The sequence below is a fragment of the Perna viridis genome, chromosome 2 (genome assembly GCF_037379345.1).
Source record: "Perna viridis isolate PV_CMFRI_1.1 ecotype Kerala chromosome 2, ASM3737934v1, whole genome shotgun sequence".
NCBI classification, from domain to species: Eukaryota; Metazoa; Mollusca; class Bivalvia; order Mytilida; family Mytilidae; genus Perna; species Perna viridis.
Genome location: NC_142446.1, coordinates 1,864,017 through 1,890,439, shown reverse-complemented (window position 1 = coordinate 1,890,439; position 26,423 = coordinate 1,864,017). Strand labels below are relative to the sequence as shown.

Below are 26,423 nucleotides of genomic sequence, written 5' to 3'. Positions count from 1 at the left end.
ACCTGTTCCTTTTTATATGACTGCAAAAAGATTGTGGTTTTATATTTGTTTGACGCTGTTGTCATTTTTGTAGTCTGTGTCTTCACTGTTGTCGTCCATGGACACTTGGTTTTTGTAGTATAACTTGAGTATTAGTAGGTTGATCTTAATAAAATTTTATAACTAGGTTACAAACTATAAAAGAAAGGTTGGTATTGATTTTTGGGGTCGTTTTAGAATTAGGGGCCAAAAAGGGGCCTAAAACAAGCATTTCATAGAATTCAACTATATAACTCCAGTAAAAGCTTAGGAATATCCATGATATTTTTCCACTATGTTCTATACCACAATGGTCAGACTTGGATTGATTTCGGGGGTAAAGACTTGCACTTTAGAAATCAGGGGCCAAAATGACGAGCCAGAAGCATGCATTTTCCTGATGTCCAAACAGTAACTTGACTATTATTTATTTTTGGCCCAATTTCGAAATTTTTTTACTGAATGCCTTATGTAAATCCGTAGCTGCATTTTTCAATCTGATTCAGATACCTCTTATGGTTATTGAGTTATAAGGGGTCAAAGGGGCCATATCCCAAAAAATCCACTTTTATATGTTTGGTCTGATTTTGAAAAAAACATTTTATTGGATTCCTTATGTAAATCACTACTTTCATTTTCAATGAGATTTCAGATATTTTTAAGGTTTCCAAGTTTCAAGCAGTCAAAGTGACCACATCCCAAAAAGTTTACTTTTTATTTTGAAAATTTTTAATTAAATTTCAAGCTTTGTACTATATTGTGTGCAAACCAGTTGTGTCCATAATGAATTTTAAGTCCCTATGGTTAAGTTTGTCATAAAACTAATATTATGTCCACACTAGCCCCATCTGTTCAGGGTTCGACCACTGTGGTCTTATCATGCTGCACTCTCTGAGGCTTATAATTCTATTGTTGATCAGAAATGAAAAAAAAATATAAATGCATGCAATAATTTGTGACCTCTTCTGCACACTTTGTATGTCAGTAGACCTTATCACTTCTTGTAAGGTTTCATACTTTAATAAAAGTGGAGGTTTTAGTCCCAAGTCATTTGAAACCATGGTTTAGATATAGAAAAAAATAACATTTGTGGGTTAAGGTTTGTATTTAGGAGATGGGTTAATATACAAAATATTCAATCAGTCAAGTACATAATATAAGATTCTATTATTTACTGCCCATTATGCTACTGAAGTGTATTTATTATTCATGTCTTTGGTCAGTGGTTAAAGCCAAGGAATAGAAAGATCTAAGAGAAAATGAAAGGGAAAGTAATTAGATCAAGGGTTCAGTGGATAGAAGAAGGTGAAAAGCCCACAAATTATTTTTGTGGCTTGGAATCAAGAAACTTTACTAGTAAAATTATACCTAAGATTGAAAAAGAGGATGGTACTATTGTCACAAATCAGTTTGATATACTAAAGGAGACTAAACTTTTCTATGAAAAATTGTATACAAGTAGAGATAATCCTATGAACAGATGTACTGTAAATATATTAAAATATGATTTACAAGATTTAGTTTGTAGAAAATTAACTGAAGAAGAAAAATTATGTTTAGAAGGAGAGGTTAATGTAACTGAAGCTGGTTTAACATTACAAAAAAATGAAAAATAATAAATCACCAGGTTCTGATGGCTTTTCTACAGTTTTTTCAAATTTTTTTGAAGGGATTTAAGACTTTATTGTGGATTCTTTAAATTATGGCTTACATACTGGAGAATTATCAGTCACCCAAAAACAAGGAATAATCACTTGCCTTCCGAAAGATAATAAACCAAGACATTTTCTGAAAAATTGGCGCCCTATTTCTTTATTAAATACAGTATATAAAATAGGGTCTGGAGTTATTGCAAATAGAATAAAACAAGTTTTAGATAAACTGATCAATTTGGATCAGACAGGCTTTATTAGTGGGAGATAAATTGGTGATAACGTTAGATTAATATATGATATATTGGAATATACAGAAGAAAAAAATATTCCTGGCTTATTGCTATTGATTGACTATGATTCTATATCTTGGGACTTTCTTAGTGTTTTGCAGTTTTTTAATTTTGGAGATTCTATTATTAGTTGGGTTAAGGTTTTTTTTATAAAAATATTAGATCAACAGTTATACAAGGAGTTAATCTATCTGACTTCTTTAACATTTGCCGTGGTTGTAGACAAGGAGATCCACTGTCCCCTTATCTTTTTATTTTATGCGCAGAAATTTTAGCTATTAAGATAAAGGGAAATAGTAGGATTCAAGGTATAGAAGTAACACAAGTAAAGCATAAGTTATCACAATTTGCTGATGACACTTCCCTTTATTTATATGGAAGAGAAGACTCTCTTAGTGAAGCTTTGGGAGAACTGGATTGGTATGCTAAACTGTCTGGGCTAAAAATTATTTTTTTTAAAACACAAGTGGTATGGATTGAGAGCAAGAAGTATAGTGAAGAAACTTGTCATGGGGATCAAATACTTTTAGACTTTAGGGGATGAATTTTGACTTAAATCTAGATAGAATATTAGCCATAAACTATGAAGATAGACTGCTTCAAATAAAATACCTTGCCACAACTAGGTCCAAAAGAAACTTGACAGTTATAGGGAAAATATCTGTAGTCAAAACACTTATGCTTCCTGTACTGAATTATTTGTTTTTGATATTGCCTAATCCTACATTAGATATTGTTAGGAAAGTAAATGAGATATTTTCTTGTTTTATATGGAATTCTCCAGTACACAGAATTCAGACGGTAGTTTTATATATGGATTATATGCATGGTGGCTTAAAGATGATAGATGTCAGTTCTTTTATTACTGCACTTAAATGCACATGGATAAGAAAAATAATCAATTCAGAATGTAAATGGTTAAATATTCTGTATACCAAGTTAGATAAGGAAAGGTTATATAATTTAGGAAATAACTATACTACAAAAATGTTATCAAGTATTAGAAATAAATTTTGGTATGATGTATTTAGTGCATGGTAAAATTTTTAGAAAGAGACGATAATACAGATTAGAATTATTTATTATCTACACCAATATGGATGAATAAGAATATTCTTGTTGAAAATAAATCCATATCGTATAGAGAATGGTTTACAAAAGGAATTATTTTTGTTAATGATAAGTGAATGATGATGGAAGTTTTCTCTCCATTCAACAATTACTTAATAGATTTAATATTTCCCTAAACATCATGAAGTATAACAGTGTTATATGTCTAGATTAGCAAGGTCATCTGGGGAGAGTAAACTTCAATGCCCCTTTTTTCTATTAATCATACAAACTATTATAAAAAAGACAAAGGGTGTAGGAGATATTTATCAGGTATTCATACAAAATATTATTCCAAATGGACAGAAAAGATGAGGGGACCTGTTGGAATTTAGTGATAATGAATGGAGAGAGATATTTAAACTTGCATTTTTAGTTACAATAAAATACAAAATTACAGTGGTTACAGTTTAGAATTAACCACAAAATTTTAGATAGCCCTGCTTGTACATTTTGTGGTGATGACACAGAAACAATAGAACATTTATTTTGGAATTGTGAAGTTGTACAAAGTTTTATTGAAGGTATAGACTACTGGTTTTTATCAAATGGTATAAGCCTATACTTTAATAAGATTTTTCTGTTTGGTGATGTAAAAAATGCTTTATAAAGGAGAAGCCACAAACTTAATTTTTCTAAGCCTGAAACAGTATATTTATAATATGAGATATTTTTAAAAAGTACTAAGTATCTGTACTATGAAATATGTATTGTAACATTTATATTTTCTAGAAAAATGTATTGCTGTCAAAAACAAACAAATTACAAAGTTCAATGAAGAGTGGAACAAATTTGAATTTCATAACACATATATGATTTGATTGTCAAATGATAGAAACATTGTTTTTTTTAAAAATAGTATATAAAAGAATATATATATATATCAAATTAAACACAGACCATTATTCATATTGTGTTGCTAACATGACACACCATCAGACAAATTTATACTGGATTTTATTAAGTTTGTTTTAGGGAGGGGGTTAGTACATCAATATCCTTTTCATACTATACAAATCAAAAAACTGTTTTTGTATATCTGAACTTTCGTCTTAAGAGTTTAATTTGCTATTGACAAAACATCTATTTGTCAAATATTGTTTTTTGAAATATTAGCATGTGATATATTGAATGAAAGACATATATTAATATTTATATAGATTATTTTGTGAATGAAATATACTAACAAAAACTAACAACTATATTTATTAGGATAATTTTAGTAGGATATTAATGTTAACGAGGCCGGGATAAGGTACCGGTACTTGATGTTTTAGACTAACAAATGTACAGATTGCAAATAAATGATTTAAAATTAAAAAAAAAAAGATCTAAGTATCAAGAACTAAATACCGATAGCACTGGACACCTCTAGGTAGGAATGAAGTTTTGTCAGATAAATAAACATTTTTTTTATGATTTCGATTAAGAGTCTTAAGTATAAAATTTGTCATGAGAAGTGACATCAATTCATATGCAACTTCTCTACCGTGATACCATTACTTACTGGTACTTTACATTTTTCTATCGTGATTCCATTACTTACTGGTACTTTGCATTTTTCTATCGTGATTCCATTACTTACTGATACTTTACATTTGTAAGTTTTTGTGTTGTTATTGTAGGATTGCTGCCAAATTGGTCAAACATCTTAATCAAACTGGTAAGCACAGTATTTCTTGCTCTTTAGACAAAAACATTAATTTCATTGAATGCCATAATTATCTGCATATCAGACTACTGAATCAGAGGTCTCTTACAAAATTGTTTATTAGATATCAGTCCTTGGTTGAAAAACTCAGTTTCTTCTGAAATAATGAGTAATGATTGTTTTTTTATAAATTGTTCTTTGTGCTGATGTGACCGCCGATTTTCCGATTATGACGCAATAGCATGCATCACTAGCTGTAAAACCTAGATTTAACCCATCATTTTGTTTGAAATGCCTGTAGCAAGTCAGGACAATTGCTGTACCAGCTTCTCTGGTGATGTAATATCTATTTTGCCACATTTATTTTTGACATGACTTGATTATGGATTAGATAGTGTTTGGTAATTTTGTTGTTACCCTTATCTGATGAAGGGTTGATGTTTTTAAACTTCATAGATTGTTGACCTTAATATCCTCTCCAAATGATCCACCTTTTGTCAGGCTCTGGTGGCTCAGTATAAATGTAGATGGCTGGAGCTGCTCAAAAATGCCATGAAGAAACACAGATTCAATTTTTTGTTTTTTCTTTCGTTATTATTTGTTAATATTCTTATTTTTCATCGTTCGTCTATCATGGGTTTAAACACACACTGTGAGCGTTTGTCTATCGTGTGTTTAAACACGCTAGGAACATTCGTTTATCGCGCATTTAAACGCTCGCTGGTAGCGTACATTTATCATGCGTTTAAATGCACAAGAGGAGTGTTAGTTTACACGCATGATAGAAGTGTTTGTTTATCATGCTTTTAGCATGCGTTTAGGTATTGAATGGCAAGCCAAAGTGGACAAAAGTGAGCATTTTTTAATATTACAAATTCGTTTTTTAATGCTACAAATTCATTTTCTAATATTACAAATTAGATTTCGTATATCACGAAACACTTTTTCAATAATTAAAAATCATTTTTAATATTAAAAATTCAATTGAATTTCTAATATTAAAATTTGTTTTATTATTAGAAATTTATTTTCTAATATTAGAAAATGGATTTGTCGTATTCAATTACGATTTTTTAATATTAGAAAATCATTTTGTAATATTAAAAAATGTGACTGATATTGCAATATTGCAAAGTTATTTTCTAATATTACAAATTCATTTTCTAATATTACAAAATTTGTGATATTTTATAATGTTACTAAATCAGGAATTTGTAATATAGGAGTTCTTCGTGATGTCATCACTTACCTGTGATTTGGTTTTGTTTACAAAAAAATCCATTGAGTGGCACGGGGCATCAACTTTAAATCAACATAACTTTTTCATTTTTTAAGATAATTGAAAAATTCTTAAAATATAATATAGGAGTCAGATGGCAGTTTTTTTTTGCAAATAACTCAAAAATCGTTGCCTTTAGCAAATTTCTGGCAAGTGTAAAATTGTTAAACATCATGAGAAGGACCTATGTCGAAGTTTTCAAAACCATTCATTGACTGATGTAGGAGTAACGACCTCTGAAACAGTTTTTTTTTTTCACATGTGCAACTTCGAAAATCATCTTCTCTAAAACCATTTAAGATCATTGAATGAAAATGCTCAAAATGACTTGTGATTTTTAATCCGTGAATAGATATGGCTGCCTATACTAAAAATGGAACTTAGGGGTCGGAAGACAAGTTTTTGAAAATAATTCAAAAATTGTTGCCTTTAGCAAAATTCTGGTTCAGGTCATGAAAATGCTATTAAAAGCATTTCCTGCATTTGACAATTTAGTTGATTTTAACTTAGCCTGTCTCATTCCTCATGATTTTCAAATAAGCAAATGGTTAACCAGGTGAGCGATTCAGGCTCTCTTGAGCCTCTAGTCCTAAACGATACAGAGCACGAGAAAGTCTGGGACTTGTGCAGGCCGGAAAGTTTCCCATGCGATAGCACGAGAAAGTCTGGGATTTGTGCAGGGAAGCAGCCCACATCACAATCAATTATGCATGGCCAATCCAGAGTCTATAGCCCTTTAGCACCCCAAAATATATCAATTAGGCAAGAAGCAATCTTTGAGTAAATTATTGATTGTATATAATATCTAATTTAAATTCTTGCACACTTATATAGAAAATAAGGGATGTCAGGAGACAACCTTGGAGTATTTCTAGTATGTTCATTGAAGAATGGTGAGTGTTGAATTGTGGATGACTTGGCATTTGGTGTTTTTGCAGAGTACTTTACAATTTGACAGGGATTCCACAGTGTCTCAGTACCTTCCCAAGTGCATTTCTGTTAACTATACTAAGGCCTTCTTGAAGTCCACGAAATTTATGTAGAGGGCTGATTGCCATTCTATTTACTCCTCCATGATGACCCGTTATGTGGCAATTTGGTCAATACATGATCGACCGCATCGGAATCTGGAGAGTAGATGAATCCCTCTCCAGTTTTTGGCAGTTGCTCAGGCCGCCCTTCTTCTGAAGCATGATATAGCTTTAACTCCACTCTTCAGGGATTTCGACTGTTTCCAAGATGCTTTCAAACAGGTCATGCAAGGTGATGTAAGGCCCCATGCAGGTCCGAGTGTCAACAGAACAGGTGAAATATTGCTGCTCCTGCGTTAAACCCCAACAATCAATCAATCGAGATGTTGTATGTTCTTTCCGGGTTGATCTTCAAGACCTCAGGTGGAAATTAGGTTTGGTCCTAGGGCTTTTCCAGTCTTTATTCGTAGGGTTTTTATGATTTCATCCTTCGAGATTGGGCCAGTATCAACATCAAGGTCTTCTCCAGGAGGTAGATCAGGAGCATCTGATATATTTTCTCCGTTTAAAAGTGGTCGATCTAGCTTTGTTATCATATTGCCATCTTAGTCTTCCACTGGTTTGGATGCGTTGGTCTTTCTACCTGTCAGTTGGCGTGTGATGTTTTACTCTGTTTTTGTGTCTTTTCTGCCCGTGGTATTCTTTGCTTTTGAAGCGAGCTCGTTGATGTAAATATAACTAAGAGAAAACGGACAGCCGGACCCGAATGGACGTTTTAAGTGGAAACAGAACTTTATTATTGAACTTTAAGTGCTGGACATTGTTTATTTTATCGTTTTAAGATATTCTTCGTATCTATAGTATCTATATTAATTGATTAACATTTATTTATTGGTAATTGACTTTGGTCGCCTAATTGTTTTTTAATCCCCTGTTAATCTTTATGTTTGTCATTTAGCTGAGAAACCGCCCCACGCCAATTTGTCAATATAACAGTTATCGCTAAATGATGTAATACATAAAAAAAATTTGGAATGTTTTAAGTGTTTTATGATCCTCTGTAAAAATATAGAACAGGTTTTGTCTAGATGAATCGAGGAGTCTGTCCCTGACTTCCGAACTGTACACATGTATTTTCACCAGATGTAAATATAGTTGTAAATAGTGTACTGGGACTTCGCAATTATTGCACCTCATGCCGTAAACCGTCAATAATTATAGACCATATGCATAAAGACTGTGTAACCCGCCAATTTAAAGGGTTATATAAGTTCTTTTATCCTGTCTGTTCCTTTCTCTTTACTTCTTTCCGAATGCTTATATGTTTGCCCATCAACCATTCTTTCAGCAATCTTGTCTTGGCCTAGTCAAGTTATATCTTAACAGACTTACGCATAACGTATAGGTAAATTTGAGTAGTTCAGGTTCTTATTAGCAATGTTAAACATTTGAAGATGCTCCAAGTGTTGTTCAGTCTTGAATATATACATGTAATGATTTTATCTTCAACAGATAAAAAGTGCTATGATATTTATAGTCTCCTTTTTTTCATTTCAAAGTGAACGTTTTCAGTCGCCTCAAGTAGTTCACTATTGAACATGGTTGTATACATGCGTACATAAGATCCTTGGTCTTTAACTATAAGTAGCAAAAATAGTCAAGAAGTCCACGCAATTTCCGCAGTGGGGAATAATCGAACGGCATGGTATTCTTATCGTTTCTCTACTTGAGATAAATCTAAACTGGTTATAATCTTTAGTGGTAGTTCGTGTATTTTTTTGCATCTATCTAATAGTTAAATAGTGAAATGAATATATTTAAAAAAATATATATATATCCCAGGCCCCCCTCAATATAAGAATGGTCGGTGCCTTAGAAAATAATCCCGATTTGGATCTACCACTATTTTATGAACAGCCAATCCCTTTCTAAAGATTTTTTTCTACTCCACGTCTAATTTGACAAATACTGTCAATTTACAGTGGCGGATCCAGAATTTCATGTGGGGGGGGGGGCAAAAAAATGTCTTGACAGGATCCCCGATGAGGATCATGAAATGATACAAATTTGCTAGGGGGGTTTGGGGCATGCTTACCAAGAAAATTTTGAAATATTAAACCTCAAATCCTGCATTCTGAGGGTATCTTGAACAATTTTTCAACAATTTTTAAAAATTGCAATTTTCTAAGGGGGGCCTGGGCCCCGCCCCCTGGACCCGCCACAGATTTAAAAGATCTAAAATTTGTAGAACCACGTCTGTAATCAAATAATCGCCTGAATATAGCTGAAATATTGCTGCTCGGGCGTTAAACCCCAACAATCAATCAATCAATCAATCAATCAATCAGTAATCATATAATAATTTACCGTTGTTTATACAAAATGAGTTACCTCCCCTGCAGTCTTCACATTTCCTGTAATTTCAACAGTGCAATATATTTCCCAAAATCTGTGTTTTCAATAGTTGAAATAAATACTATTCCTTTTAAATAGTGATGATTTTGGAAATTTGGTAACATAATTCTTGAATTTTTGTTACATTTCCTCATATACTGCACCTCATGGTATGCATTATATGAAAAGAAAGAGTAGGCCAATTTTCCTTCTCATAACAGACAAGATTTATATTCTTGCATTGAAGACAAATCATGTTAGGAAATATTAGAACCACTTGCACAACACCCACCATGCTGAATACTGACTCTATTCCAGTATACGTTGATGGGATTATATAAAAATGAGCTCAATGGAAATTACACTTTAAATGTAAAGAAATGTTTTTCTCATTTTATTTTTAAATTAAAACTTCAGAATTTCAATTGGGTTTGGAGGAATTCAACACAAAAAAGGGCATACAAACTTCAATCTATAATAGTGCATGCACATGTTGTTCAACTGAAAAGAGCTTTTTAATACTATAGTGGTCTACAGTAAAACCCATGCAGTATGCAAAATATGTCCCCAAAATGTCCGTTCATGCGTCCCGCCTAAAAACCCCATGGGGATTTTCAAAAGTTGGCAGATATGATCGTGGGTGCTGGAAACATAAACGTCTCGAGGAGTGTGTATAAAAAAAATAGCTATTATGCAGTGCATTACCCAGGTGGATGATTAAGGCACCCTTGAACTTCTTGTTTACTGTTCTGCTGAACCAAAGCTGTTAAATATACTGGATAAGATTTGACTATAGCTTCTTGTAATACTTTGTTTGAAGTGATGAGTAGTTGCTGAGAAAAGTGTGACATGAATTTTAACTTTCAAAAATATGAAGTCCAAAATAAACAAAGTCTTCTGTAAACAGGAAGTTTGTGTCAAATCTATCTTTCTGAAAGTAGATCCGATCATGTGGCATACATACAAGAAGAATATGCTTAAATTTCAAGGTGCTGTGATGAGTATTTGCTGAGAAAACTGTGATCGAAGGAACTGTTACGGACAGAAACAAGGTAGCAAGGACAAAGGTAAATCAGTTTTACTCCCACTCCTTCTGAAAGGGAGGGGTATAATTATGTATAGCATTAGTAGATTAAATATACTACAAGTTTATATATGGATGGTCAAATTCATGGAAACACTCCTCAAAATCGAACAATTTTGATTTTCAGGAGAGCATATTAATGGATTGATATTGGAGGCACCTTTTACCAACCTGTTTGATGCCACCACAAAACACCCAATGTCTACAGTAAGTTCTTGACCTGTTTGATGTCAACACAAAACATCCAATGTCTAAAGTAATGTATTGACCTGTTTGACACTCTGTTGCCTTGTAAGAATGGTGTCCCCAGATGGGATCCATACCAATTATTTCATATTCCTATACTTCACCCATTGCATCCAAAATTTTCAATTATAAAAGGCTATTGCAGAACCTCGAGATTGAGGACTTCAAGGCTAAACCACCTGACTGTTCTTGCAAAAAGTCTGGTCACGTCGTTACGGGAGATTTCACCATCATCGAAAACGAATCTCTGCGTAATATCCTTTCTAAAGGTCCCAAGTACCGTGAACCACGCTCCATAAATTGGAATTATAACTTTAAAGTTCTTATGGATGCCATCGAGGACTATGCAAGAAAATGGGTAAAACGAGAACAAGAAGACATTGATTCTCTGTCAGAGTGGTAGTGGTTAAAGGCCGTGAGGTCTTTAATTTTGATACGAATGAAGTTTTAAGTAGGTCGATGAGTGCCAAGGCTACATCGGTTTTCAAAGACCCCGATGTAGCAAAAACATTGTCTACTATACATGACAAATATGTTGTCGTACCAGCAGACAAAGCCCAAAACAATATTGTTTTTGTCTGCAAAACGTTTTACATTCAATACTTATTATCAGAAGTAGACGTAGAAAATAATAGCAGTGATAAAATCTATACTACTACCACACTCTCCAAAGAAGAGATTGTGGAAAACCACAAATCTGTGCTATCCTCTTTTGGCCTCTCCACCAGGGACGATGATTGTGATTTACCGTCTATGTACTGGATTCCTAAACTCCACAAGAATCAATACAAACGACGTTTCATAGCTGGATCTGCAAAATGTACCACCGAACCTCTTTCAAAACTTTTAACTTCTATACTCACAATTGTCAAAGAAGGTTTGCAGTCCTACCACAACACTTATTACTCCCGTAGTGGTATTAATTCAATGTGGATCCTGAAAAATTCGAAAGATCTTTTGGAGACAATCAGTTCAAGACTCATCTGAATATAATAGCATTAAAACCTATTATTTTTCAACACTGTATACTTCTATTCCCCATACTCAGTTAAAATCCCGACTTGAAACATCATACATCGTTGTTTAAAAAAAAAGATGGTACACCTAGATACAAATATATAGTTCTTGGTAGAGATTCCTCATACTTTGAAAGAAATAATTCCAAATCTTCTTCCAAATATACAGAGGAAGATGTTTACAAAATGCTGGAATTTTTAATCGACAACATATTTGTCCAGTGTGGTGGACATGTTTTTAACAAACGGTCGGCATTCCAATGGGAACAAATTGTGCTCCTTTACTTCCTGCCTTATTCCTTCACTCTTATGAGGCTGACTTTATAGCTGATCTGGTCTGAAAGAAAGAATATCGTTTGACTAGATCCTTTAATCTCAGTTTCCGCTATATAGATGACGTATTATCTTTAAACAATCCTAATTTCGGGGATTTGATACATCGCATCTACCCCAAAGAACATCAGATAATGGATACTACAGACACTGAAGTCAGCCTCATATCTTGACCTACACTTAAAAATCGATGGTAAAGGAAAACTATTGACCAAACTTTACGACAAACGTGATGACTTTTCATTCTAAATTGTCAACTTTCCTTTCATCTGTGGCAACATCCCTTCAGCACCTGCGTATAGAGTGTTCATATCACAACTCATACGTTATGCCAGAGCTTGCCGAAACTACGCAGACTTTTTGTATCGCGCTAGAACAAGTAGGCTTCTGGAACAGGGTTATGTTGTTACAAGATTGAAGTCATCACTACAGAAGTTTTGTGGTCGTCATCATGAACTCGTGGATTGTTATGGTATATCCATCAGCACCATGAAAACTGATTTATTCAACGGGTCATAGTTTTCCTTTCCTAGTTTGTCTATCCCGGACTTGACTTTTTATGAGCAACTCGGTGGGTGTTTTAAGAAAAGCAGATGACGCTTACCCTACCGGTGCTCCTGGTCCATGCTCCCAGTTTTAATTTGAGTCCGAGTTGCTCATTTGCTTTTGTTACTTTGTATGTATGATTTTAGTTACTTTATGTTCTTTGTTGTGAATGTCTGTTTTCCATATCTGGTCTTTGTCCCAGGATAGCATTCTTTTGATTATCGCTATAACCTTAGTTCCCTTGATTATTCTTAAGTGATTGACCTGTTTAATATCACCACAAAAATATTCAATGTCTACAGTAAGTTATTGACCTTTTTGATGTAACCACAAAACATGCAATGTCTACAGTAAGTTCTTGACCTGTTTGATTTCACCACAAAACATTCAATGTCTACATTAAGTTATTGACCTGATTAATATCATTAAAAACAGTCAATTTCTACAGTAAGTTATTCACCTATCTGATGTCACCACAAACACCTAATTTGAATTTCTATGGTAAGTTATCGACCTGTTTGATATCACCAGAAAAACATCAATTTGCTATAGTAAGTTATCAGTCAATGCATGCAGTTTCTGTTTTGTGTTTATGTCACAATGTATAATGAAGAGGACCATCCCCGATATGAGGAAATGTATATTACATTCATTCATTGATAATTATCATTTATAACTTGAAAAAAAAACAATAGCTATAGAAATAATGAAATTTTTAAAGTACTCAAATTATTCAAATATACTGTAAAAAAGTACATGAACAAAACTGAATGAAGGGAAACAGGGAAAAAGGTATGTAACAAGATATATTAGCAGCTACCAGTAACAATAAGCTTCTTTTGACTGCCAATTAACATCCCGTTAATGAGTCATTTATTTTGATATTTGTAGCCTTTTAGAATATTACCATGGTTCAGAGCAATGGTAAAAGATACAATTGAGAAGGCTGATGTTGAGTATTCTACAGATATCAAGTAAGGATATACTATTAGACCTTTCATGAGAAATGAAAAGTTTAGGTGTTATGTATAACTATCTTTAAAGATCAATTATGGTAAACCATTGTCTGTGTATCGATCACACTTCACACAATAATTCAAAAATTCATCCAACAATTTCCATGGAACTTTGGTGCACTGTTTATTTCTATTAAAGCAAGGTTTATTTTGATTTTCATAAATTTCATCTGATTTTATGTTTTCAAATTTAAGTGTAAACATAAAATGTTTAAATAAATCTACAGCTTTACCAGGACATATTTTTGTTTGGAGGTGGACATCTTCTGTAACCTAAAACTAGTGCAGGGCAAGCAGGCACTTATTATAAAATAATGGCCGTATTTTAATGAAAATTTATTTTATCATTAGATGTTGCTATTTAGCTGGACCACATCATAAACTATCATAATTTATCAAAATTTGAAGAAATGACAATTATTTTATGAAAATCAATGTCTGCTTGCCCTGCATTATACATTTAGCATTAGGGATATCTGAATTTCAGTCTTTAAATCTGAGTTTTGAAAGCTGTAGATTTATTTAAAAAAATATGTATTTACACTTTTGTTATTTTTTTGGGAAAGTTTGGGAAAACTATTTTTCCAAACTTGGCTTATGCTTTTATGTTGAATGGCACATCTTGATATAGCGAAGTTTCAGAGCTATGTTTAATGCATATTTTAAAGGATGAATGTAAACAATTCAACAAGGAATTTCCTAGATATTGATTTTAGTGGAACCTTAAGGGTAATGAGACTTCAACATGGAACGACTTTCCCATTATGGAACAATTTACTCAAAGCACATCATAAATATCATAAATTATATCTATCAATGTGAGCTTTCTTCCAATTTAAAAGAGTAATCAAGGGAACCAAGGTTATAGCGGTAATCAAAAGAATGTAATCCAGGGACAAAGGCCAGACATGGAAAACAGACATTCACAACAAAGAACATAAAGTAACTAAAATCATACATACAAAGTAACAAAAATAAATGAGCAACTCGGACTCCACTAAAAACTGGGAGCATGGACCAGGTGCACCGGTAGGGTAAGCGTCCTCTGCTTTTCAAGAAACACCCACCGAGTTGCTCATAAAAAGTCAAGTCCGGGGTAGACAAACGAGGAAAGGAAAACTATGACCCGTTGAATAAATCAGTTTTCATGGTGCTGATGGATACACCATAACGATCCACGAGTTCATGATGACGACCACAAAACTTCTGTAGTGATGACTTCAATCTTGTTGCAGCATAACCCTGTTCCAGAAGCCTATTTGTTAGAGTTCTAGCGCGATACAAAAAGTCTGCGTAGTTTCGGCAAGCTCTGGCATAACGTATGAGTTGTGATATGAACACTCCATACGCAGGAGCCGAAGTGATGTTGCCACAGATGAAAGGAAAGTTAACAATTCTGAATGAAAAGTCATCACGTTTGTCGTAAAGGTTGGTCAATAATTTTCCTTTACCATCGATTTCTAAGTGTAGGTCAAGATATTTAAAAAAATACATGTAATTCCAATTTCATGTTCTGGAGTTTTGGACTTAATAAAATTTTGGGGGTTTCCCCTTTCAGTCTGTAACAAAAAAATATCACTGCCAATTTTGCATGAAACTGAGAGGAATTGTTGATTTCTATTAATGTAAGTTGCTTTAGAATTTTTATTTGATGTATGGGACTTTATTCCTAAAATACTACCTCTACCTCTTGGGGATTTCCTGTTTTCAACAACAACTCTAAAATGCTTCAGTAATTTCCATTGGAATTTGGTGCATTGTTAACATTTATTATTTGAACCTTTCTGCCACTTTTTAAATTTCTGACTTTACCAGTACATTTTTAAGTTATGGGACTTTATTCATGAAAAATGTGTTGATTTCCTTATTTATGTAAGACTTGTACCTTCAATATCATTTTTTTTTGTTGATGTTTATTTTAGGGGCATGTTACTTTAGGGGATGGTCTTATTGAGAAATATCCTCATTAAGCACCAGTCAATCATCAGTATTTATTTTAGTATATAGATGTGCTAAAAGGGGACAAGCATATTATGTCATGATGGCACAGCTCTTTATTCTCCTGTTTAAATGAAATCTCTAATTTATTGTTCTGGATTACCTTTATCACAAATGATCAAACTATTACTGATCTGATAAACTCTTGGCAATAGCAAAAAGCAAAAGTAAAAAAAGTCCATGTCAACCAGTCACCCAACAGAAAGAAAAAAGGTACAAAACCAACTAGACAACCTTGGTATGCACAATCATGTGCAGATTTAAAGAAGTTGGTTAAATGTTATTAGAAACTTGTTAACAAAAATCCTAGTAATGGATATTACAGGAGAACGTATTATACTTATAAGTCAAAATATAGAAGGATTTGTAAATATGGAGAAAAACAATATAAACAGAAATTATGTGCTAAAATGAATAATAGCATTGATAATGATCCAAAATCATTTTGGAACCTAGTAAATAAAGTAGATCGGTTGAACTTGAATCATGATTCCGATGATACTTTACCAAAAGAAGAATTTGTAAATTTCTTCAAAAACTTAAATAAAACTGATAATAATAATTCAGCTTTTCATGATAACATAAACCAAACATTTGAACAAGCTATGAAAAATATTAATGAAGGGCCAGCTCAAAATATATTTGATAACAAGATAACTGTAGAGGAAATAGCTAAGGCTATTAAACTATTGAAACTTGGAAAAAGTACTTCCACAGATATGATCTCTAACGAAATGTTAAAATATAGAGGGAATACTATTCTCAAACCTCTTGAAAAATTATATAACTTTATTTTCCTCAAAGGAACATTTTCTAAACTATGGAATGAGAGCTTTTTGGTTCTTCTACATAAATCAGGTAATAAGACTGACCCCTGTAATTATAGGGGAATTTCTATAACTTCTATGGAATGAGAGCTTTTTGGTTCTTCTACATAAATCAGGTAATAAGACTGACCCCTGTAATTATAGGGGAATTTCTATAACTACTATGGAATGAGAGCTTTTTGGTTCTTCTTCATAAATCAGGTAATAAGACTGACCCCAATAATTATAGGAGAATTTCTATAACTTCTATGGAATGAGAGCTTTTTGGTTCTTCTACATAAATCAGGTAATAAGACTGACCCCTGTAATTATAGGGGAATTTCTATAACTACTATGGAATGAGAGCTTTTTGGTTCTTCTTCATAAATCAGGTAATAAGACTGACCCCAATAATTATAGGAGAATTTCTATAACTACTATGGAATGAGAGCTTTTTGGTTCTTCTTCATAAATCAGGTAATAAGACAGACCCCTGTAATTATAGGAGAATTTCTATAACTTCTATGGAATGAGAGCTTTTTGGTTCTTCTACATAAATCAGGTAATAAGACTGACCCCTGTAATTATAGGGGAATTTCTATAACTACTATGGAATGAGAGCTTTTTGGTTCTTTTACATAAATCAGGTAATAAGACAGACCCCTGTAATTATAGGAGAATTTCTATAACTTCTATGGAATGAGAGCTTTGTGGTTCTTTTACATAAATCAGGTAATAAGACAGACCCCTGTAATTATAGGAGAATTTCTATAACTTCTATGGAATGAGAGCTTTTTGGTTCTTTTACATAAATCAGGTAATAAGACTGACCCCTGTAATTATAGGGGAATTTCTATAACTACTATGGAATGAGAGCTTTTTGGTTCTTCTTCATAAATCAGGTAATAAGACTGACCCCTGTAATTATAGGAGAATTTCTATAACTTCTATGGAATGAGAGCTTTTTGGTTCTTCTACATAAATCAGGTAATAAGACTGACCCCTGTAATTATAGGAGAATTTCTATAACTTCTAATTTAGGAAAACTGTTTAATAGAATAATTTATGCTGGAATTTACAGACAGCAAATCTCTCCTAAGTGAAAACCAAATTGGTTTCCGAGAAAACAGTAGAACTGCTTACCATCTATTTTCAATTAAATCCTTTATTGACCACTATAAAAACAAGAAAAGAAAAGTTTTTGCTGCTTTTATTGACCTACGTAAGGCTTTTGATTCCATCTGGTGGGTTGGTTTTTTTTACAAACTTGCGTCAGCAAATGTTCCTCCAAAACTATTTCAAATAATATTTTCTATGTATCATAATGCTACAAATAGAATCAAATTTTCAAATGGACTAAGTTCCACATTCAAATCAGAATGTGGTGTCAAACAAGGTGATGTTTTGAGTCCTGTATTATTTAATATTTTTTAGATGACATTGTAAAAGTATTAAAGTCAAATAATTGCAATCCTGTAAAAATTGGGAATATATCAGTAAATTGTCTTTTATATGCTGATGACTTAGTTATATTATCTGAAAGTAAACAAGGTTTACAAACTAACTTAAATATTGTTCATGAATATTGCTGTAATTGGAAATTATATGTTAATGTGTCCAAATCTAAAGTTATTGTATTTAATTCAAATGGTAGATCTTATATTAATGAGTTTACATACAATAATGATATCATTCAAACAGTACCAAAATATTGTTATCTTGGTGTCATGTTACATTATAATGGTAAATTTAATTTAGCTGTATCTTTGCTGATGGAAAAGGCTAGAAAAGCTTTATTCAATATAAAAAAGTCAGTAGGGCTAGATCATTCATGTCATCTATTAGAAAAACTGTTTGGTACTTTAATTAGACCCATACTTTTGTACTGTAGTGAAGTCTGGGGTATAGATATTGATACATGTACTTTTAATAACTCAGTTGTAGAAAAATTTCATTTAAAATTCATCAAGGAAATTCTTGGTGTACATTGCAAAGCTACAAATGCTGCATGTCGTTCTGAACTTGGACGACTCCCACTTCACTCAAAAATTATGTTTTCCTGTGTTAAATTTATAAATCATCTTCTTTCCTCAGAAAACACTTTGGCTTTCAAAATATTTCAAGCTACAGAAAACAATAACACTTGGACAAAGAGAATGTATTCTATTATCAATAAACTTGGTTTTTCACACATAATCTATCCAAAATGTAGCTTTAAACCTATTTTATCAAATATAAAACAATGAATAACCGATCAATTTATGCAAGAGCAACATTCCCAAATCCAAAATTCAAATAAACTAACATTTTATCGAAATATACACATTGGATACAAACGAGCAAGCTTTGTTGATATTTTACGAAAAAGATCAGAAATTTCCTCTCTTTGCAATATTAGAATCAGTAGCCATAATTTGGAAATAGAAAAAGGCATCTATCAATTCCTGCAAACGAGAGATTATGTAAAGTTTGCAACTCTGGGGAGGTTGAAGATGAATGACATTTTTTGCTAAAATGTGAAAAATACTTCAAAGTTAGAAGTCAATTTATGTCCAAATTATCAAATATCCTCAAAAAAGATATTGATTCAATTAATTACTACACACTGAAACAATGTATATTCAGTGATTCATATACTATACTAAAGATTATCACTAATTTTTTAGATATTATTTTTTCTATCAGAAAAAATTTATTTCATAACCAATATCTCTTCTCATAACATTTGATTAATACTCTATTTACATGTATACCGCTACTATATATTTTACTCTTTTATATATCAATTATATGGGCCTTTGCCAATTAATGTAATTGTGTTTGTGCCAATAAAGAATATTAGAATATTAGAATATTATAACAAATCGCCATACAAAGGCAAAAACTGTAAATCTGGACACACGTACAATAGTCCTAAAATGATTTCTGATGTAAATGGTGGGATAAAACCACTTTTAAGAGTAAGTAATTCTTTTAATTTAAAAATACCTTTCCCAACTTTTTTTTCAACCTGAAAAGTTAAAAATGTTTTGTAGAACACCTGAAGTATTATGTGACAAATGATTTGGCAGTGAAGAACTACAAATATTTGTTGATATATATATTATGAAATAGCACTAATTTGGTATATAAATCTTGACAATTAAAATTTGATTACATTGAGGCTGTATTAATTGATGTTTGGAACTTTTTATGTAAACAATCTAAGGTCATAGTATAGAGTTCGAATCCCGCGGAGGGAACGACCAAAAATTTGCATTGCAAATTTGACAGTTCTAACATCGTTGGGAATTTTTCTGACCTTTCTATACGTTTACATATCTTCCCTGTATCAATTTGATCCGATGGAGCAGTGTAGCGAACAGAGTCGTCACATTCTAAGACGTTTGTATTTATATATATTTACTAATAGCACCCCTAGCCGCTACAAAATTCAAAATAAAATAATGGGTCAACCAAGATTTACACGTCAATCTAACAAAGACATCGAAACTGCAGAAACTGGTAATATAAGTCAATATGAGACTGGCCCAGATGAAACATCAGATTTTGAAAATGTTCCAAGCACATCTCACCATTCTGCACCAGAAAATTATGATACTGAAATACCAGAAATAATAGACACTGACACAGATGCTGAACAGGAAAAACAATACTGAGATCTAGGTCTAAAATTCAATTTAATAAAAATCTAGCCCTAGAAGAAAGGGTTCACCTAGAAGGTCTAGGAGTAATAGACAAGATACTAATGAAATACAAAACCAGCATGAAACCTTAAGGCTAAAAACCACTAATTCCACTTTCCATAGGCTTCTATGCTAATTTCACAATATTCAATGGCTTCTCTGGACTTTACCTTAACTTTAACCTGCAGAGGACTATATATCAGCATGATTCTACATATGTCAGCTCACAATCCTCAGAATGGCATGTGGGGTTAGCAGACTTGCAGTGCAGTACTGGTCATCGGAAGTGAAGGGTCTATAAATAGCATGGGAAATCCCAGTGTTTTCACAAGATAGGGGTATATTTAAAAATCATTATGGAGATTAGGCTTCACATCACAAGAAGCAAAATGCACCTATGAAATGTACAGAAATGTTTTTCCTTTCAGAAACTGTTTAAATTTTTTAAATAAGATGAGAACTTTTTTCACAGCACTATGAGGAACAGGGGTAATTTCTGCGTAGGACTATTTTTGCGTACGTTCCAAATGCTCATTGGTTGAATTGGTGGTCTGTAACCTTAAATCAAGGTGACACTGGAATGTATCTATCTATTAAAAATTCCATTCAAGATATGACTGGTCAGATAGTAACAACTATACAAAATGCTTTCAATGGGCTGACAAAACAGTCTGTAAATAAGGTTTCTGAGCCAACCACTCATAAGGCATTTAAAAAGAAACAAAAAGGTTCTAAAACTCAATTTTCAGTAAAATCCTATACTTCAAAGTTAAACCTACCAATTCAGTCTAACTCTTCATCAGAATCTGAAGAGACCGATGATGAGGCTATACAAAATTGGATGGACTCAGATACTGACACTGCCAGTATAGGGACGAGTGTAATAACCAGAAGTCGAGATAGTAGATCTAAAACTAGGTTTTCAAATGCAAAACTTCCTTCATTTACTGGAAAAGAAAAATGGGAGGTTTGGATAAACAGATTTGGGGCAGTTGCCAATTTACAAAACTGGGATGATAAGACTAAATTGGGTGAATTGCTTACCATACTTCAAGGTGAAGCTGGTGATTTCACGTTTGACCAAATGAATAGTAAAACTCTGAAAAATTATTCAAAACTAGTAAGAGAACTTAAAAATAGATTTGGTGTCTTTGAAAATAAGAGGACCTATAACATACAATTTAATAGAAGATGCCAAAAATCAAATGAAGGTGTTGCAGATTATGCAGCTGAACTAAAAATGTTGTATGAGAAAGCATATACTAACAGAGATGCTAAAACTAGACATGAGGATCTACTTCAGAGATTCTTAATGGGGTTATCAGATGATGATGCAAGGGTCCATGTTGAACTATTAAAAGATCGTAAAACTATTGAAGTACAGGAGGTTATCACTTACAAAGAAACCACATCAAGGGTGGAAGTTAATTATGATAATGGGGGAAAATCCAAGAAATTAGGACAAGTAAAGAAAAATAATTTTGTTAGACAAAATGTCCAGCAGGGACAGATGAAAAATGATAGATCAGAAAATAAAAATGGGACAGAAAATGAAATTATTAAGATAACAAAACATGAACTAAAAGAAATGTTTGATACAATGTATGAGAATAAGAGAAAGCTTGAAATAAATGGTCATAACAATACTAGTAAAGGACAAAGTCAAAATTTGAACAAAGAAGACCTTATTTCAATCAGAGTACTGAGGTGGGAAAGTCAGTATTATAGACAAAAATACCACATCAAACATTCCAATTTGTTATTACTGTGGCCAATCTGGACACTTTGCCAGGAATTGTTACAGCAATCCAAATAGACAAAATACAGGCAATGACAGAACTAGTTATGAAAATAGAAGAACTTAAGCACAGCGAAGTAATAGTGCATCCAATGGTGATAATAGACAAATTTTCAATACTTCCCCAGCTCAACCAACTAAGCAAAATTCCACTTCCCCCTTAAATGAAGCTAAATCTGAGGGATACTCTTTAAACTGAACCGGGTTGACCCTGTGGACCAGGAGTTGACCCCTAAATTTTTTGAAAAAGGTCATATAACTGATGTGAAAAACAAGATACATGTACCTAGCAACATAACCCCTGAAACTCATAGTAAGAAAGAGGAAATTTGGGAATGAAAATAGTAAAACTTTTGTAGATATCAAAAATAGTAGTAATTTAGTTAATAGTAATGTACTTCTGTCGAGGAAGAGAAGAATTCTGTAAGTTCAGATCCTGAAGTATGAAATGAACAAATAGTAACAGACCAGTTAATAAAACAACAAGTACTTCTAAGTGATTGAGTCTATGTCGAAGGACATGTCCTTGGGTCTGAGGTTAATTTTACAGTGGATACTGGAGCAGTTCGTACAGTGTTGTCTGTTAATGCTTTCCATAAAATCCCTAATTGTAAAAGACCAACTTTAGTCAAGTCTGACACTTTATCTTGTGCTGATGGCAAACCCCTGCAGGAGTTAGGGAAAGCCACCTTGAAGTAATGTTGGGAGATCTATGCTTTGAAATCGAAATGATAGTAGCTAATATAGAAGATGAAGCCTTGTTGGGGCTAGATGTTCTAATGAAATCTAAATGGGGACCTGTAGATTTGAAATTAAAAGATGGAATTATGTTGCTAGGTGATCATGTTATTCAATGCACTCAAATTGGCCATACTAACAACCATATAAGAAAAATTTACATGGCTGTTTTATATCCCCCCACCCCCCTAGAAGTGAAATTTTAATAGATGTTTTTGTAGATCGCAAGCATGATGATCCTATTGAATTTGGAAAAAAATGTTTACTAGAACCTTCTGACGATTTCTCAGAAAAATATTCCCTTATCATGGCACTCCTGGAGTTCAGTATTGAAACAGGAGATGCTGAACCTGTGAAGCAACCTCCACACAGAGTTCCATTTGCTTATGCAAGTGAAGAAATGAAAATTATTCAACAAATGGAAAAGCAAGACATAATACTAAAGTCCACATCTCCATGGTCAAGTCCTTTGGTGTTAGTCCTCAAGAAAGATGAGAAAGTAAGGACATGTGTTGATTATAGAATTCTGAATTCTGTTACACAAAAAGATGCATGGCCCCTTCCAAGAATTCAAGACTGTCTAGACACTGTAGCTGGAGCTTCTCTATTTAGTACTTTCGATCTTACAAGTGGTTTCAAACAGATTCCTGTTAAGAATGAACATATACACAAAACTGCTTTTGCAACCAAATATGGTCTATATGAATATAAAAGATTACCATTTGGACTAACAAATGGGCCTGCTTGTTGTCGAAGACTCATGGAACTTGTTCTAAATGGCCTTCAGTGGCAAATTTTATGGATATACCTAGATGATATTATTTATTTTCATCTAATTTTACAGAACATCTAGAGAGACTAGATATAGTCCTAAATAGAATAAAAATGCTGGCTTAAAATTGAAACCGGAGAAATGTAATATTTTTCAAACTGAAGTCACATTTTTGGGTCATATTGTTTCGGAAAAGGGCGTACAGCCAAACCCTGATAATGTTACCAAACTTTTATAGTGTCCAACCCCAAAAACAGTAAAAGAAGTGAGACATATACTTGGTATGGGTAGCTATTACCGTAGATATATTAATCAATTTTCAGAGTTAGTTAAACCATTAACAGACCTGACTAAGTAATCTAAAAAGTTCTTATGGTCTGAGAGTTGCCAAAAGGCCTTTGACAATCTTAAACAGCATTTTGTCAGTCCTGGTATTCTAGCTTACCCCAAAGATGAGGGTGAATACATACTGGACACAGACGCAAGTGACGATACATTGGGGGCAGTCTTACAACAAGTATAGGACGGTACACTTCGAATTATACCATATGGTAGTCGTACTTTGAATAAGGCCGAAAGAAACTATTGTATCACAGACAAGGAACTCCTTGCTGTACGATACTTCATAGAATATTACAGACATTATCTTTTAGGTAGAACTTTCACAGTGAGAACTGACCATCAAGCTCTTATTTGGCTATTTAGCTTAAACGAACCTAAGGGCAGACTTGCTAGGTGGATAGAAATCATGTCAGCCTTTGATTTCACAATACAATACAGACAAGGGTCCAAACGCGGCAATGCTGATTTTATGTCTCGATGCACAAAGCCTAGGGATTGTGACTGTTCTATGAATGATAACATGGAATATCTCAAATGTAAAAATGTACCAAAAGAGGTACAGATATAATAAGTAGCATGAAAATACCCCCAAGAAGGGACAACATATACTAAAAACTCTGAAAATTCAGAAAAATCTTTATTAAAAGCAATAAAAACTACAAATCAAACATCTCAAGATGATGACTTTACTGTATGGAACATGGGTCATAGTATTGACGAATTGAGACAATTACTAGACAAAGATGAGGACATTAGACATATACGGAAATGGAAAATCTGCAACAATAAGCCCTTTGAGAATGAATTGTAAAGCAAACTTCCTGCTACCAGATTTTATTGCCACCAATGGGATAGTCTGATAGTAAAGGATGGGTTGTTATTTAAAGAATTTTTCAATTTTCCTTTCATCTGTGGCAACATCCCTTCGGCTCCTGCGTATGGAGTGTTCATATCACAACTCATACGTTATACCAGAGCTTGCCGAAACTACGCAGACTTTTTGTATCGGCTAACAAATAGGCTTCTGGAACAGGGTTATGTTGCTACAAGATTGAAGTCATCACTACAGAAGTTTTATGGTCGTCATCATGAACTCGTGGATCATTATGGTGTATCCATCAGCACCATGAAAACTGATTTATTCAACGGGTCATAGTTTTCCTTTCCTCGTTTGTCTACCCCGGACTTGACTTTTTATGAGCAACTCGGCGGGTGTTTCTAGAAAAGCAAGGACGTCCATGCTCCCAGTTTTTAGTGGAGTGCGAGTTGCTCATTTGCTTTTGTTACTTTGTATGTATGGTTTTAGTTACTTTATGTTCTTTGTTGTGTATGTCTGTTTTCCATGTCGGGTCTTTGTCCCTGGATTACATTCTTTTGATTACCGCTATAACCTTGGTTCCCTTGATTACTCTTTCAAACAAAACAATACAGGTCACTACTTACAATTTTTGACACCTATGAAATTAAAAAATGAAGTTTTGCATAGCATGCATAATTCTATCATATCTGGTCATCTGGGGAAACGAAAAACCACAGAAAATATATTGCAGAGGTTTTATTGGTTTGAAGTTAGGGAGGATGTTAAAATATGGATAGCAAAATGCCAAACTTGTGGTGCTAACAAATTACCATCAAAATCAGCCAAGGCTCCATTAGGAAGTATGCCTACAGGTGCACCTTGGGATAGACTCTCAACAGATACTATGGGACCATTTTCCTTAACACCTAGAGGAAATAAATATATACTGACTTTTACTGATCACTTCACCAAATGGGTTGAATTCTTCGCAATTCCTGACCAAATTGCAACCACTTGTGCAAATATACTTCTAAATGAAATTATAAGCCGTTACGGCTGTCCTCTTTCGTAACGCTCAGGTAGAAATTATACAAGTGACCTTTTCACAGAATTTGTCAACTCCTTGAAATAAGGAAGACTAGAACAAGTCCCAGAAATCAAAAAGGAAACGGGCAATGCGAAAGATTCAATCGCACATTATTAGGAATGATTAAATCCTATATAAAGGGAAAACAAACAGATTGGGACAAAAATTTAGGATTTCTAGCTGGCGCATACAGGGCAACCCCAAATGAAACAACTACACTTACACCAAACCTTCTGCTTTTTGGGCGGGAGATAAGAATTCCAAGGAATGTATTAAAAGGAGGTGTCCCCTTAGGAATTGAATATAAACACAACTAATTTTGGGGAACAGGTTACCCAAATTAGGGAAAATTTGCATAAAGCACATGAAGTTGCTAGGAAGCACTCACAATTAAACACAAAAAGAAGGAAATACTTTGACAGAAAGTCTAATTTAACTGGCAATGATCAAGTCTGGTATCAGTCAGGTCAACAGAAAGGTTTATGTCCAAAACTACAACCTATGTACATTGGGCCTTATTTAGTCACAAAAAAATATAATGACATAAACTATGAAATCCAGATGGATGAAAATGATACAAAAAAGGTTATAAATCACGACAGATTGAAAGTGTACTGTGGGGATGATAGTCCAAAATGGATAAAAACCCTATTAAAGAAAACAAAAATGGCTTAAAAAATATATATAAATATAACTAAAATCAGTATTAGTTGTCATTTTACTTATCTTCAAATGTTGATAATCAATTGTACATATAAACATGTCAATCAATTAACATATCAATGTAA

General features: G+C 33.2%; 2 protein-coding genes across 2 annotated transcripts in view; both read left to right on the top strand.

Moving 5' to 3' along the window:
* LOC148623266 (lysophosphatidylserine lipase ABHD12-like) overlaps positions 1 to 26,423 on the top strand; it is a 53,804-nt gene that overhangs the window by 10,663 nt on the left and 16,718 nt on the right. Inside the window, exons 7-9 of the mRNA XM_088564987.1 lie at positions 4,699 to 4,736; positions 10,580 to 10,659; positions 13,485 to 13,567. Of these exons, the coding sequence (XP_088421113.1) occupies positions 4,699 to 4,736; positions 10,580 to 10,659; positions 13,485 to 13,567 (201 nt within the window). The remainder of the gene's footprint in view (positions 1 to 4,698; positions 4,737 to 10,579; positions 10,660 to 13,484; positions 13,568 to 26,423) is intronic.
* LOC148623267 (uncharacterized) lies at positions 20,487 to 21,916 on the top strand. Its single transcript, XM_088564986.1, has one exon. The coding sequence runs from the start codon at positions 20,680 to 20,682 to the stop codon at positions 21,913 to 21,915; it is 1,236 nt and encodes a 411-aa protein (XP_088421112.1). The 5' UTR covers positions 20,487 to 20,679; the 3' UTR covers position 21,916.